Here is a 15,233-nt window from a genome sequence, read left to right as displayed (position 1 = left end):
GGGCACCATCCCAGGACCCCAGGACCATGACCCAAGCTGAAGACAGACACTTAACTGACTGAGCCACCCAGGTGTCCCTAGCCTTACATTTAGATCTTTGATCCATATTGAGTCAATTTTTTTTTTTTGAAACGATTTTATTTATTTATTTATTTTTTAAAAAGATTTTATTTATTTATTTGACAGAGAGAGAGAGAGTGTGAGCACAGACAGGCAGAGTGGCAGCAGAGGCAGAGGGAGAAGCAGGCTCCCCACCGACCAAGGAGCCCGATGTGGGACTTGATCCCAGGACACTGGGATCATGACCTGAGCTGAAGGCAGCCGCTTAACCAACTGAGCCACCCAGCCATCCCTTGAGTCAATTTTTTAAAAAAAAGATTTTATTTATTTATTTGACAGACAGAGATCACAAGTAGGCAGAGAGGCAGGCAGAGAGAGAGAGGAGGAAGCAAGCTCCCTGCTGAGCAGAGAACCCGATGTGGGGCTCAATCCCAGGACCCTGGGATCATGACCTGAGCCGAAAGCAGAGGCTTTAACCCACTGAGCCACCCAGGCGCCCCTTGAGTCAATTTTTGTATATGATGTGATGTAGGGGTACACATTCATTCTTTTGCATTTGAATATCCACTTATCCCAGCACCATTTGTTGAAAAAACTATGCTTTCCCTACTGACTATTCTTGGCATCCTCATTGAAAATCAACTAACCGTAGATATATTGGCTTATTCCGGCACACTCAGTTTTATTCCATAGATCTATATGTCTGTTCTTATGCCATTACCTCACTATTTTGATTACTGTCGCTTTAGAGTAAGTTTTGAAATTGGAAAGCGTGAGTCCTCCAAATTTGTTTTGGTTATGAAGGACCCCTTGCAGTTCCATGTGAATTTTAGAATCAGCTTATCCATTTCCTACAAAAGAAGCAGCTCAGATTTTGATAGGGATTGTATTGAATCCAGATTAATTTGTGTTAATAAGTAATAAGTGTCTCCACCTTAACAATAGTAAGTCTTCTAATCCATGAACATGGAATGTGTTTCCATTTATTTAGGTCTTCTTTCATTTCCTTCAACAATGTGTTGTACTTTTTGGTGTACAAGACTTACATTTCCGTGGTTAAATTTATTTCTAAGTATTTTATTCTTCTTGATGTTATTATAAATGGAATTGTTTTTTAATCTCATTTTCACATTATTCTCTGCTAATGTATAGAAATACAACAGATTTTTTTAAAAGATTTATTTATTTATTTGAGAAAGAGAGAGAGCATGGGGGGAGGCAGAGAGAGAAGGAGAGGGAGAGAGAAGCTTTTGCAGCCCAACGCAGGGCTCAATCCCAGCACCCTGAGATCTGGACCAGAGTCAAAACCAAGACTCCTATTCTTTTTTTTTTTTTTTTAAGATTTTTTAATTTATTTATCAGAGAGAGAGAGAGGGAGAGCGAGTGAGCACAGGTAGACAGAATGGCAGGCAGAGGCAGAGGGAGAAGCAGGCTCCCCGCTGAGCAAGGAGCCCGATGTGGGACTCGATCCCAGGACGCTGGGATCGTGACCTGAGCTGAAGGCAGCTGTTCAAACAACTGAGCCACCCAGGCGTCCCCCAAGACTCCTATTCTTAACTGAGTCCACCACTCAGACAACCCGCTTTTTTTGAGAGAGAAAGAGAGAAACCATGCAAGAGGTGGGAGGGGCAGAGGGAGAGGGAGAGAGAGCGAATCCTAAGCAGGCTCCACACTGAGTGTGGAGCCTGACTGATCCCCACGTGGGGCTTGATCTCATGACCCTGAGATCATGACTTGAGCTGAAATCAAGAGTTGGATGCCTAACCAACTGAGTCAGTCAGGTACCCCAAATATATAACTGATTTTTGTGTGTTGATCTTGTATCCCACAACTTTGCCAAATTGTTTTTAGCTCTAATAGTCTGTGTGTGTGTGTGTGTGTGTGTGTGTGTGTGTATTCTTTTATGTTTTCTATATAGGAGAGTTTGTCATCTGCAAATAGAAATAGTTTTACACCTTTTTTAAAAAAAATATTTTATTTATTTATTTGACAGATAAGGATCACAAGTAGACAGAGAGGCAGGCAGAGAGAGAGCCCGATGTGGGGCTCAATCCCAGGACCCCGGGATCATGACCTGAGCTGAAGGCAGAGGCTTTAACCCACTGAGCCACCCAGGCACCCCAATAGTTTTACTCCTTTTTTGATCTGGATGCCTTTTATTTCTCTTTTTCACTTAATTGCCCTGGCTCGAATCTCCAGTACAAGGTCAGATAGTGATGAGAGCAGTCATCTTTGTTTGTTCCTGATTTGAGAGCGAAGCTCAGTCTTTCACCATAAAGTGAGATGTTAGCTGTGGGTTTTTTCATAGATCTTCTATATCAGATTGAGCAGTTCTTTTCTATTCCTACTTTGTTGAATGTTTTTATTAGGAAGGAGTATTGGATATACTTCTCTTGTTTTTTTGCAGTTAAAAATCAGCAAATCCTCTATTTGATTTGATATAATTACATGAGACCAAGTTTCATAGGAATTTTTATTATTCGTAATTTGAAACCTATTATAAGTTTTACTAACTCAGCTTTTTTTTTTAATTTTAAATATTTTATTTATTTATTTGAGAGAGAGAAAGTAAAAAAGCCAGAGAGAGAGAAGGAGCAGGGGGAGGGGCAAAGGGAGAGGGAGAAGCAGACTCCCTGCTGAGCAGGGAGCCCCAAACAAAGCTCATCCTAGGACTCCAGGATCAAGACCTGAGCCGAAGACAGATGCTTAACCAACTGAGCCACCCCAAGTGCCCTAACCTAGCTTTTCTTGACGACATTTTTGAGGAAGCTTACAAATAAATATATGGTTGAGTGTCTTTAACCATGCGACCTTGGGCAATTTCTATTGTCTGGACCTCAGTTTCTTCAACAGTAAGAAGAAGATGGTATAGTAATGCTTATTTCTTAGGGCTTTGATGGTTGGAGATGAGATTTTGTATGCAAAAGTACTTTGCAAACAGATAAAAACTGTATGCTTTTGTTGCTGTTTTTACCAGAGAAGTTTTAAAAATTGCAATGTAACATTTATTTAGCAAAGTACATAAAGTATGTAAAGGGAAGTGATCTTAATTATGAAGACTCGTAAATTTGTACACATCCACATGAATACCACTAGATCTTGATATAGAACCTGTCCAGCACCCCATAAAGATCATTCTGCTTGGTCTGAACCATCCCTGAAGATCACCACTATCCTTTTTTTTTTTTTTAAAGATTTTATTTATTTATTTGACAGACAGAGATCACAAGTAGGCAGAGAGGCAGGCAGAGAGAGAGAGAGGAGGAAGCAGGCTCCCTGCCAAGCAGAGAGCCCAATGCGGGACTCGATCTCAGAACCCTGAGATCATGACCTGAGCCGAAGGCAGCGGCTTAACCCACTGAGCCACCCAGGCGCCCACCACTATTCTTTTTTTAATGTTTATTTGTTGAAGTCATCTCTATACCCAATGTGGGGCTTGAACTCACAACCCCGAGATTAAGAGTCACATGTTTTGCAGACTGAGCCAGCCAGGTACCCTGATAACCACTATTCTAACATCTATAACCGTAGATTAGTTTTGCCTGTTGTCGAACTCTATATAAATGGAATTATACAGGCTTGTGTTTGATTTCTTTCACTCAGCATAATATCTGCAAATCTTCCAAGTTGTTGCATGTAATGTTAGGTCATTCCTTTCACACAATTTTTAATGCTAGTCAGTCATGGCTTGAAAAGGCTGTGCATTTGCCCAGGAGACCAGAAAAATGATGTCCAGGGAAACTCAGGGCTCTCCTGTGTGGAATCAGCCCACTATACGAATTTCTACCAAGGCAGTTGAATTCTCAGCCAGGATCTTGCCCTTTAATCACCACTTCCTATCCCACACTCCAGACGGACATTACAAATAGATCTCAGCACGTTTTTTCAGGGAGTCCTGATGCAGCCTTAAAATTCTTCTTAATCCAGGATTCTGAGTAGCCTATACAAATTAACTGGGGTTGGTATTCAAGTTTAAATCTAAATGTTCTGTTATCATACCCCTAAGATCTTTTTCTCAGCTCGCAATGTTATGACATGAGGGGTCCTGCTGTCACCCTCAGTTGATGGCACAGCAATCCATCACCGACTGGTGACGGTGGGCGCCTGGGTGGCTCAGTGGGTTAAGCTGCTGCCTTCAGCTCAGGTCATGATCTCAGGGTCCTGGGATCGAGTCCCACATCGGGCTCTCTGCTCAGCAGGGAGCCTGCTTCCCTCTCTCTGTCTACTTGTGATTTCTCTCTGTCAAATAAATAAATAAAATCTTTAAAAAAAAAAAGACTGGTGATGGTAAGGCCTCTAGTGTCTCCTGTTCATATATTCTTTGAGTCATGGCTCAAACCCAGCAGTCTTTTCTACCTGTATGTCTGATTATAGCATGACTTAAGTAAGAGGGGAGGGGGTGGATTGCTTAGATGTGGAGGAGTTGCTGTACCCATGAGGTGACTTGATTGAAGCCTCCTTATTTATATTTTTAATTTTTATAAGAACATTGCAATACCTCAATGACAAAACAAGCATAAGTGTGACTTATGTTTCACATTTTATGATGCTGTGGATCTTGACAGTTCTAGCATGTCTCTCACATTTGAAAAATTTCTTCTAACCTGGAAAGCTGGGTGAAATAAACTCTCCCATCCTCTGGGAATGGTTCCTTGTATATGCAGGCTGGGATTGTTGTTGATTACAATAAGAACAACAACATCTGAGGCATGTTTTTATCTACATGTAAATCATAGTCTGAGAAGGAGAGAAGACTTGTATGTGACAGAATTTAAAAAAAATTCAGTCAAGTTCTTATTTGTTTGAAACTGCTCCCAAGCAACTTCACATATTTGGAAGGTCCAGGAAGGAATAAAAAAGGACTTTGAGAAGCTACGATTTTCTTCGTTGGAGAGAACTTTCGCACCCTCACTCAGAGCTGGTTTACTCTTTGCTTTCATACAAGTCTAAGTGACAAGTAACAAGGCTTCCAAATAAAAAACTGGAAGCAGCAAATTAAAATGATGGGCTTGAGCCAAGTATTGGCTATTAGATGCTGCCTCACTGTTAATGGATGGAGGAGTGATTCTTGACAGCAAAGGACAAGGAAAAACGATAAATTGTGGCCCCACAACTACAGTGGTCTGTAAAATGCAGGGGGAAAAAATCTTTAATGCTTCTACCACTTTGGAAGTTTTGGGTCTCCTCCTGGTTTAATTACTAGTGTGTATAATGATGACCAAGAATATGGAATAAATTTTTGAGCACCAACATTGCTAGGCCAAGCTCAATAAGCACTTTACATTACCTGTCTCACATATGCTTGGAGGTGATCTTGTTATTATCATCTCCAGGGAGGCACACAGAGTAGGGGAATTAACTTGGCCAAGTAAGTGTAACCCTTGCAGTCTAACTCCAGTGCCAAGGCTGTTAGCTTCTACTAGGTTTTGAAGAACCTGTTAGCCGAATAAAGAGTAGAAAGGCCTTCTAGGTAGAGGATACAAAATAGGCAAAGACAGGGCTAGTCAATTAAGCTAGCCAGTCACTCAGTTCGAGTCTTGGTTTGAGTCACTTTGAGTCTTGGTTACTCACTACAAAATAGGAACAGTATTATAGGCTTATAGATTCATAGGCTTGTGAGAATTAAACGGGATAATGCACGTAAAGCACTTTGTATAGTACCTGGATCACAGAATGTACATGACGCTTGTTAATGTTTTTAAGAATAGTGTTGTTACTCTGCCTGTCCTACTTCTACAGAACGGATTCCAAGGAGACTACATTTCCCAGCATGCCACCTCACCCTTTGACTCTAGCTAGGCCAAAAAGGCGCGCCGACGAGCGCCTCAAGCCGGAAGACTATAGACTCCCGGCGTGCAGTGCGGCTCCTTCCTTTAGATTTGAGGCACGGCCGGCGCGTTGCCCATTGGGAGTTGTAGTCAGAGGCGTCTTGCTCTGACGCCGGCCGGGCCGGGCGTGGGGGCCTGTGGGAGGTGGCGCGGCTGGGCCCAGCTGCGGGGCGGAGGCGGCGGAGAGGCCTGCGGCGGCAGGGAGCGGCGGGCCGGGAGCGGGCGCTGGAGCCGAGCCGAGCCGGAGCGGGCGGCGCAGGCCGGCGCGGCGAGCAGCCACCATGTCGGTGTTCGGAAAACTGTTCGGGGCAGGAGGGGGTAAGGCCGGCAAGGGCGGTCCGACCCCTCAGGATGCCATCCAGCGGCTGCGGGACACGGAGGAGATGCTAAGTAAGAAGCAGGAATTTCTGGAAACTAAGATCGAGCAGGAGCTGACCGCCGCCAAGAAGCACGGCACCAAAAACAAGCGCGGTGAGTCGGCCCGGTCCCCTCGGACTCTCCTCAGGCTCCCCTAAGGCTCCCCGGGCCCGGACTCCACCTTCATCAGACACGCCCCAGGGTCTGCCCCGACCCTAGAACTCTCCCCGGTCCCACTCCCCTCTAGGCCTTTCCGGACACCTCCCGTCTGGCTCCCTTGAGTGTCTCTTGGGGCCTTGATCTCCTCCACCATCAGACTCTCCATTCCTGCCTTTGCCCCTCAAGCTCTCCCCTCCCTGCCAGGCCCCTTCAGACCCTGGTTTCACCCTTGGTTCTCCCTGTAATCCGTCTTCCGCCTTCTCCTCTCAGGCCTGCCCTCACCCACCTTCGGGAAACTGCCGTCTTTTTCTCATTGGCTCATTTCTGTCCCCCATCCTAACTCATGTGTCCTTCCTTGTCCTACCCCTGCCTTCTCCTGACCCCTCTGTGGAGTCCATGAGCTGCCCCTGCCCTCTCCCCATCCCCCTGACTCAGAATTCTCCTTGGAAAGCCTCCTTGATGGGAGAGAAAAGAGGACTGGGGGAGAGGAGAACCCTGGTTCCGTCTGCTTTGCTGCTGAGCGAACTTGAACAAGTTGGTAGCCCTTTGAGGCCTCCTCTTCGCCTCGTCCATCAGCCAGTGCCTTCCAGATCCGTGATTCACTGCTTGTTGCCTCATAGCCAGGTCTTATCAAGAGTTTCTGGTAGCATAAGCCTTCACGGGTGACTCACGGCTTCCACTCCCTCTGAACCAGAAATAGGGACTCCATTCCTCCATTGTCAGTGACTCCTTCCCAGCCCACTCCTGGGGGTCAGGGTGGGAATAGTGAACCTTGGGGCATGCTTAATAGACTTCCTGTTGCTGTATGGCTTTCTGCATGCTTTGTAGACTTCTTAAGGTGAATGTGACAATGCGTTAATAACTGTAGAGCAGTTTAGAAGTACTTGATCTTCTTGGTGTTATAGCAGTGTGAGAGGGAACCGGAGAGTGACAGTGCCTGCCCCCACCGAGGGAGGCAAAGGTGAGAGGGGTTGAGGAACTGCGCAAACCTAAGCATTTAATTTAGAAGACAGCTAGTCATTAGCCACGTGACCTTGAGCTGGCTATTTTACCTCTTTAAAAGGAAGATCATGCATTTACAGTGTCCAGGACCTAGCAGAGGCTAAGTAGATGTCTTCTTCCTTCTAACAGAAGAACAAAATAGCCCATCCTGAGGATGCTTTTTTGCTGATAGTCAACAAATACTCTGGAAATTTTTTTTTGAGTGCTTGCTGCATATTGACAGGTGAACAAAGTGTAGCTTCTACCTTATGAGAGAGAAGATAGAAACAGGAAATTAAATGAAGAAAATATTGTCTAGTGGTGATGAGTGCTTAAGAAGATGATGTGATGGGGACTGATGAAGTGGGCAAAGGGGTGTCCCTATAGATAGAGTGGTCAGGAAAGGCCTGTTTTTTTTTTGGGGGGGGGAGATTTTATTTATTTATTTGACAGAGAGAGAGAGATCACAAGTAGGCATAGAGTCAGGCAGAGAGAGAGGGGGAAGCAGGCTCCTGCCGAGCAGAGAGCCCAACTCGGGGCTTGATCCCAGGACCCTGAGACTATGACCTGAGCAGAGGCTTAACCCACTGAGCCACCCAGGTGCCCCAGAAAAGGCCTCTTTTAAAAGTCTAGTTTGAGGGGTGCCTGGGTGGCTCAGTGGGTTGAAGCTCTGCCTTTGGCTCAGGTCATTTGTGATCCCAGGGTCCTGTACTGGGATCGAGCCCCACATCAGGCTCTCTCCTCAGCGGGGAGCCTGCTTCCACCTCTCTCTCTCTGCCTGCCTCTCTGCCTACTTGTGATCTCTGTCTGTCAAATAAATAAATAAAATCTTTAAAAAAAAAAAAGTCGAGTTTGAACTGAGCCTTCAGAAGGAACCAGCTCCGTAAAAAGCTAGAGGAGGAGCCTTCCATGCATAGGAAAAGGCCTGGAGCTTGGCCTGTTTTAAGAAACAGAAGACCTCTATATCTGGGATGTAGCAATTGGAAGGGAAAATGGTATGAAATCGGGTGGGGAGTGGACCTTGGACTTCCTGGTAGAGTTTGGATTTTATTTCAAGTGGATAGAAAGATGTTGGAGGGTGTTACCCAGGAGTGTGTCCTTCGCATTGGTAGAGTTTTAAAAACACCATCTGGCTGCTCTTTGGAAAGTAGACAGGTGTGGGATGGGAGTGGGAGCAAGGAGACATGAGGTGGCCTAGACTCCAGTTATAGATAGCCCTGGAGATAGAGGGTAGGTTTTAGATTTTGCGCCTCTAGCTTTTTTTCTTGGATGACTCTCCCTCGTCAGGATCCTTTATTGTTCATTAGAGTCATTGTTTTTTTTATCAGTCTGCATTTTGGAATGCTTTGCCCATTGCAGGGTGCTAGGGGAGCAGGGTATCCCTTTACCTCATCTCCCATCTGAGAGGGCAGTTCTTCTGAGGACTTTTGGTCTGGAGCTGGTTTAGTTTTTGCAGTTTTAGAGGTGATTGGATTTGCTTTCAAGAGGTTTGGAGAGAGGGTACCAGCAAACGGTGGATGACCAATCTTAGTTGTAATAGTTTTGCTGAAAGCAGCCCATCTTCCTGAGTTTGCCTGAGAGGACAGGAGCATCTTGCCCTTCTTTTAGCATCTTCTGGGGGAAAGGTCTTGTCTGCTTATTGGGATAAAGGTGTGAGGTATAAACACCACCACATACCATTCATTTAGTCACTTATTGACTCGCTATTGTGGCAGGATCTGGAGAATCAGATGAAAATACACTGTGTGCCTTCCAGGAACTCAGGGTTGGTAGTGGGTGTGTTTTTGTTGTAGTTTTTGTGTGTATGTGTGTGAAATAGAGAAAGAGAGAGAGGAGGAGGAAAAGAAGTAGGAGGAGAAGGGGGGGAGGGGAACATACCAGTTAGTGCTGAAATATGTGTACATGGGTCTGAGGTTGCATAGGAGGGAGTTCCTGTCTGGAAGGGAAAGGGCAGAGGAGGCTTTACAGAGGAGGGAGGTGTGAGATGGGTCAGCAGAGAGTTTGGGGAGCAGTGAGCGTGTTTGTGGGGTGAGACAGCAGAGAAATAGTATTGCAGAGTGAGCAGTAGCCTCAGGCCTCAGCCTGGAGATGCTGAGGATTCACTGGCTGTCCTAAAGCAGAAGAGACAGATCAGCTTGGATTTCCAAAGAGCACACCAGCAACAGCATAAAAGTAAGGAGTATAGACCAATCAGGAAGGGGCTTGAGGCAGGACTCCATTAAGACGTATGGATAGAATCTCATAGATATGATTTGAGCCATAGATTTATCACTTACGAGCTGGTGCCTTGAGCTGGTTACTGCACTTCATATTCCTCCTCCATGAATAGGGGTACTAGTTAGTATCTACCTTATTGGGTTAAATTGTGTTATGTATAGGGAGCTCTTAGCCCAGTGCCTGCCATATGGTAAGTGATCAATAAATGCTTGCCATTATCATTTTTATAAGGAGACTTGTAATCATTCAGGTGCGAAAAAAAGGCCTAGAGTAGAAGCATGGAAAACTAGATGAGAAGTTAATACATGTCAGACTTCTCTGAAGGAGAATCAAAAGAAACTTTTCTGAAGGAGAATCAAAAGAAACCAAAAGAAGATTTATGGGAATTGTGGGTAGAATGAAGGAGGGAGGAGTTGAGGACAATTCCCAAGTTGGACAGCTGAGTAGATGGTGATGTCATTAACCAAGTTGAGAAACACAGAGGAGTTGCAGGACTTCATAATTGTGTAGTAGTCCTTTGAGATTTGTAAAACTTTTTTTCACAAGTCTCCCAGCATCCACTGAAACTATGAGCTCCTCCTGGTAGGATGTGATGGTTATGTTCACCACTGTGTCCCCTAGCATAGTGGCTGACATATGGTTAAGGTTTGGTAAGTATTTATTAAACGAATGGAAACCATCTTCTGAGTGTATTTTGTTATTCCCATTGTACAGAGAAAAAAAAAATGAGGTCCAAGAGAGGATGTACCTTGGCTCAGAGACCAGTTCTGGTGGCTATGGGCATCTTGTGTTCTGTGTCCTCCCGTGATGGCCGAAGGCATCAATTATTACCTTTGTCATCACCCAGCTCATTAAACACCCACTTGTGCAAGGTGTGGTGCTGAGTAGGGGGGAAAGAAATGAGATAGGACCACGCCCTGCCCCTTGCCCTGCCACGCCATGCCCTTGTGTTGTATACATCGGAAAGATGATAAAGTGTCCTTTCAAACAAATCTCTGAAGCTCAAGTAGATTATTTGCAGTTTGCAAGTGTGTTCTTGGAAGTGGTTTTAATTAGGGTCCTGGAGCAAAATTTGGATTGCATATTTTTTCTAAATTCCTTTTCCTTTCCTTTAGTCATGTATTCATTCTTAAGCATGTAGCAGACTCTTGAACTGTGTCCTAGCCCCCATGCTCAGTGCTGGAAATAAAGAGAAATCAAACATGGTCCCTGCCATTCAAGGACTTAAATATCAACACTTTCTTTTTCTATAAAGTAGAGATAATACTTATCTCACATTACTACAGTGAGGATTAACTAAGAGAATATATGAAAGAATGTGACACACTGTGGATCTGAAAGTATACTTTTCTTTCCTTTTCTGATAAAGTTATTCCTGCTCAGATTTCTTTGGTTTGATTGTCAAAATGGAAAAGTTCTTTCACTGAGAACTGGATGAAAACCAGTCTAGGTGAACTGAGAAAAATCACTCAAACTTAGGTCTTTTTTGATACCTTTCTACAGAGACCTGTTAGTTTTCTCCCAAGAAAGATGGTCAAATATCAAAGTTTTTTTCTTCTTAAGGTGTTGTAACAACTTGGGGTGCTTGGGTGGCTCAGTTGTTAAGCGTCTGCCTTTGGCTCAGGTCATGAGCCCAGGGTCCTGGGGTTGAGCCCCACATCTGGCTCCCTGCTTCTTCCTCTCCCAATCCCCCTGTTTGTGTTCCCTTTCTCTCTGTGTCTCTCACTGTCAAATAAATAAAATCTTAAAAAAAGAGAGAGAGGTGTTGTAACGATTTATGAAATAGCTACCCGAAGTGATTCAGATTTCCCTTTTTTCCTGTTTTGATAAAGATGAAAACAGTTTGGAGAAGGGGTTATATTTTAGTTTAACGAGAGAACAGTATGAGATTGGGAAATGGGTATGTGACTGGGTATCCCAAACACCCCGTACTGATAAATTTCTCTTGGATTAATGGATGCAAATCAGTTCATTTGCAGGTTAATTTAGGTTCAGTGGAAAATGTCTCATGGATGCAAAGAGGCTGTGTGCTCACAGGAAATACATCTTTGTTAAGTCCTGTTCATTGCTGGAGCCTGGGTGGCTCTCTCATGTTTAATGAAATTGCTTTGAAATGTTAGCAGATGGGAAGACACCTTAATTTAATAAGTTAAAATTTATAGTGAGTGTGGCCTTTTGGTTCTCTAGACTCAAGGTATCAGGTTGAAAAGTACAGCATCTTGGGGCATCTGGGTGGCTCAGTTGGTGAAGCATTGGCCTTGGGCTCAGGTCATGATCCTGGGATCTTGGGATTGAGTCCTCATTGCATCAGGCTCCCTGCTCAGCGGGGAGTCTGCCCCTCCCCCTGCTCATGCTCAAGTGGGTGCCCACCGGGCTCCCTCTCTCTCAAATAAATAAAATCTTGAAAGAAAAGTATAGCGTCTTAATGGTGCATGTGTCAGCAGGATCTCCTCTTCCAGAGGCCCTGGGACAGAAAACCCAAAACCCACCCAGGGAACTGAACAGTGGGAATTTCCCTTGGTGATGCTTAAGTTTCTTATTTAAAGAAATGGTTGGCCAGATTGGGTTTTCTTTACTTTTTAAGACAGATGGAGTGTCAGGGAGGCCTCATGTGTTGTCGCTCCAAACATGCTGGTGCCTTTGATTCAAATGGCAAAATCTTTTTTGCCCCATTTGGCAGGGAGATTAAATATTTTTAAGTGCCTGCCAGTAGGTTTATAATGTGGTTTGAAATTCAAGATAGATTTTGTTCGGAAGTTGAGCTAAATGTGAGGACCTTTGAGCCTGGATTATTTTGCTCAGGGAAATTTAGTGTTGTCCCTGTTTGGGTTTGTGTGCAAAGAGCAAGGTCTTGGAAAACAGCCTGTGAAGACGTGTGCAAGCCCTGTATCCCTGATGCAGAAAGCCAGGACCTGATTCGTTTTCGGTGGTCTCGAATCCTGAGGTGGAGCCAGGGCCAACTGGGAGAAGAGAAGCTATGGGGGTCTTGAGGAATTCCTTTGGATAGGAAAGGTTTATGAAAACTTGGTTTTCTTACCCAGAATTGTTTTGTGCTGTGCCATTTTCTTTAAAAGAATGAGAGAGGATATTCAAAAACAACCACAACTTTAGATTGGTCATTTTGAGGATAGATGATTATATTTAGAAGGAAAATTTGAACTTAGCAACAGGAAATAAAAACAGACCTGGTTGGATATTTAAGGAGTTTGACTCAAGCCATCAAATGTTTCTTGAGTTCATTCTAGGAGGAGAGCAGTGTGATTTAGGCAGAAGAGTTCTGGGTTTGAATGCTGACTCAACTACTCACTGCCAGTACCTCGGCAGTTACTCAACCTCTCTTGAGTCTTAGTGTCCCCATCTATAAAAAGGGAAAAATAATACTTCTTAGGGTTCTTGTGAGGATATGGAGTAAGTTGATATATGTAAGGTGCCCAGCAGAGTGCTTGGAGCATAGGAGAGATGTAAATGTGACCCTGATTTCCCAGGTGTAGTCTTAGGCACAATAGGGGATATAAAGACGGATGAGACACTGTTTTCTTCCTCCCGGGGCTCCCAGTTCAGTGGGGAAGACTCATACATGTACAAGTAACTAATAAAAGGCAAACCATGGTAAAGGTACAAATGAAGTATTAGAGGAAAATACAGCAAGAATAGATTAATTCATCTCTGAGGGTTAGCAGGTTCATTTTACCCAGCCACCCATCCAGTGCCCAGATTCCCTCTGCAGTATTCCTGCCAAGCGATTAACCTCTGATTGAACCTCTTTGCTGACAGGCTTTGTATTAGGTGCTCTATCCTCCCATACTACAGCATCATCTGTCTTTGGGAGGCTCTGACTCTAAAATCACCTCTTTTCTTTGGAATGGAGATCTTTCTTCCTGTAGTGCCTACTTCCAGCAGCTTGAGGTGGTAGTAGCTCGGTAGGGAAGCAGTTTGGGCTAGTGGAAAGAGTGTGGGACCTGGAATTGGAAGGCTTGGGTGCAGATCCTGGCTCTGACAGGAGAGGATTGTGAATGGTGTTTCTTCCATCGGGAAAGCTAACTGCTAATGCTGTCTTTAGGGGCCAAAAGAGATCAGGTCTAATCCTCCTCCAACAAGACATCAGGGAAGATGGTGCTTAATGTTTCAAGCCTCGGTTTGTTGCCAGGCATTTCTGTTCTTTCCATGTTACCCTCCCTTGAATGCGCTCCTTTTTATCAGGGATGCCTGTAAGTTGTGGAGTGGGCAGAGCTGAATCTCTGAATATTCCAGCCAAGGTCTGAGCAGCATAGCCCAGAACATGCAGGCTAGCCATTTGTCTAGGAATTAATTTGGTTCTATGTACTGAATGGCCCTGATAATTTCCATATCACTGAGACTGTTGGTGGGTTTTTTTAATTGTCTTTTTGTTTTTAAGCATATTTTGCTTTCCACCGGCCCATCCTTAATAAAGGAATGAGCATCTGGTAACTAGTAAAGTTTGGCCCTTAAGAAGCCTTAGTTGAAGGATTGAGTGATTTAAGTTCTTAAAAGCAGGGGCACCTGGGTGGCTCAGTGGGTTAAGCCGCTGCCTTCGGCTCAGGTCATGATCTCAGGGTCCTGGGATCGAGTCCCGCATCGGGCTCTCTGCTCGGCGGGGAGCCTCCTTCCTCCTCTCTCTCTCTGCCTGCCTCTCTGCCTACTTGTGATCTCTCTCTGTCAAATAAATAAATAAAATCTTTAAAAAAAAAAAAAAGTTCTTAAAAGCACCTGGCTGGCTTGATTGTCCCACAGCTGATATTTCTAGAACTACCTCCTCCCTCTTCCATACAGGACAAGCTGGCTGGAGGGCTTGTTTGAGGAATGCAGGAAAGCTATACACCTTTGTGGACATAGCTGTGTAGGTCAAAAGGTTAATTGTATGGTATATTGGAAATGGTGATGGGCTTAGGGTCAGAAGACCTGCACTCTTATTCCTCTCTGCTGCTTGCCAGCTTTGTGATCTGCAGCAAGTCTCCTCGTATCTGTGAGCAGCAGCTTCTTTAGCTGCAAAAACAGTACATAGTATTTTCTTGACAACTTTGCTACTCAAAGTGCAGTCTATGGAAACATTTGGGAAAGTGTTAGAAATACAGATGATCAGGTCCTACCAGCCCTACAGAACCAGAACCTGCATATTTATGAGATCCTTAGGTAGTTTGTATGTACATGAAAGTTTGAGAGACACCTTTTTGTAGTTACTGTGGAGATTTAATGAGAATAGTGGGCATTTTCATATGCCCGTGCCAGTCAGTATTCATTCCTCACAAGGAGACAGACACTCAGGGATGCTGTCTCCTTGGTCAGTTTGCTCACTTCTTTGGCTGCTCAGAGATTGAACTCTTACCAGCTCAATCTATTTTCAGATACCTTCAGCTAGTTCCAAACCCAGTGAGGTCACAGAACACAGTGGTTCAGTAGAATCTGCCTCCCCTTCCTTTGAAAAATGTGAAGCACTTGTCCTGCTGATGGGGTAATGGCCTTCTTCATGAAAGAAGTCAGTCATCTGGGTAATTGACACGGATTCAGTCAAGCTGTCAGTCACGAGGACCCATTGATCGTTAGGCACTGGCAACCCTGGTGGTAAGTTAGGGGCAATTCCCATCCTTAGTAAGCACTATTGCCTAGTTGGGG

At 44.5% G+C, this 15,233-nt stretch overlaps 1 protein-coding gene across 1 annotated transcript in view; it reads left to right on the top strand.

Annotated features, from left to right (window-relative positions):
• Positions 1-6,093: 6,093 nt before the first annotated feature.
• Positions 6,094-15,233, top strand: part of CHMP4B (charged multivesicular body protein 4B) — a 51,514-nt gene continuing 42,374 nt past the window's right edge. The window contains exon 1 of the mRNA XM_044263221.1: positions 6,094-6,359. Within this exon, the coding sequence (XP_044119156.1) occupies positions 6,170-6,359 (190 nt within the window). The 5' untranslated portion in view covers positions 6,094-6,169. The remainder of the gene's footprint in view (positions 6,360-15,233) is intronic.

This window comes from Neovison vison, chromosome 8 (genome assembly GCF_020171115.1).
Source record: "Neovison vison isolate M4711 chromosome 8, ASM_NN_V1, whole genome shotgun sequence".
NCBI lineage: Eukaryota > Metazoa > Chordata > Mammalia > Carnivora > Mustelidae > Neogale > Neogale vison.
This window is presented reverse-complemented; position numbering and strand designations above follow the sequence as displayed.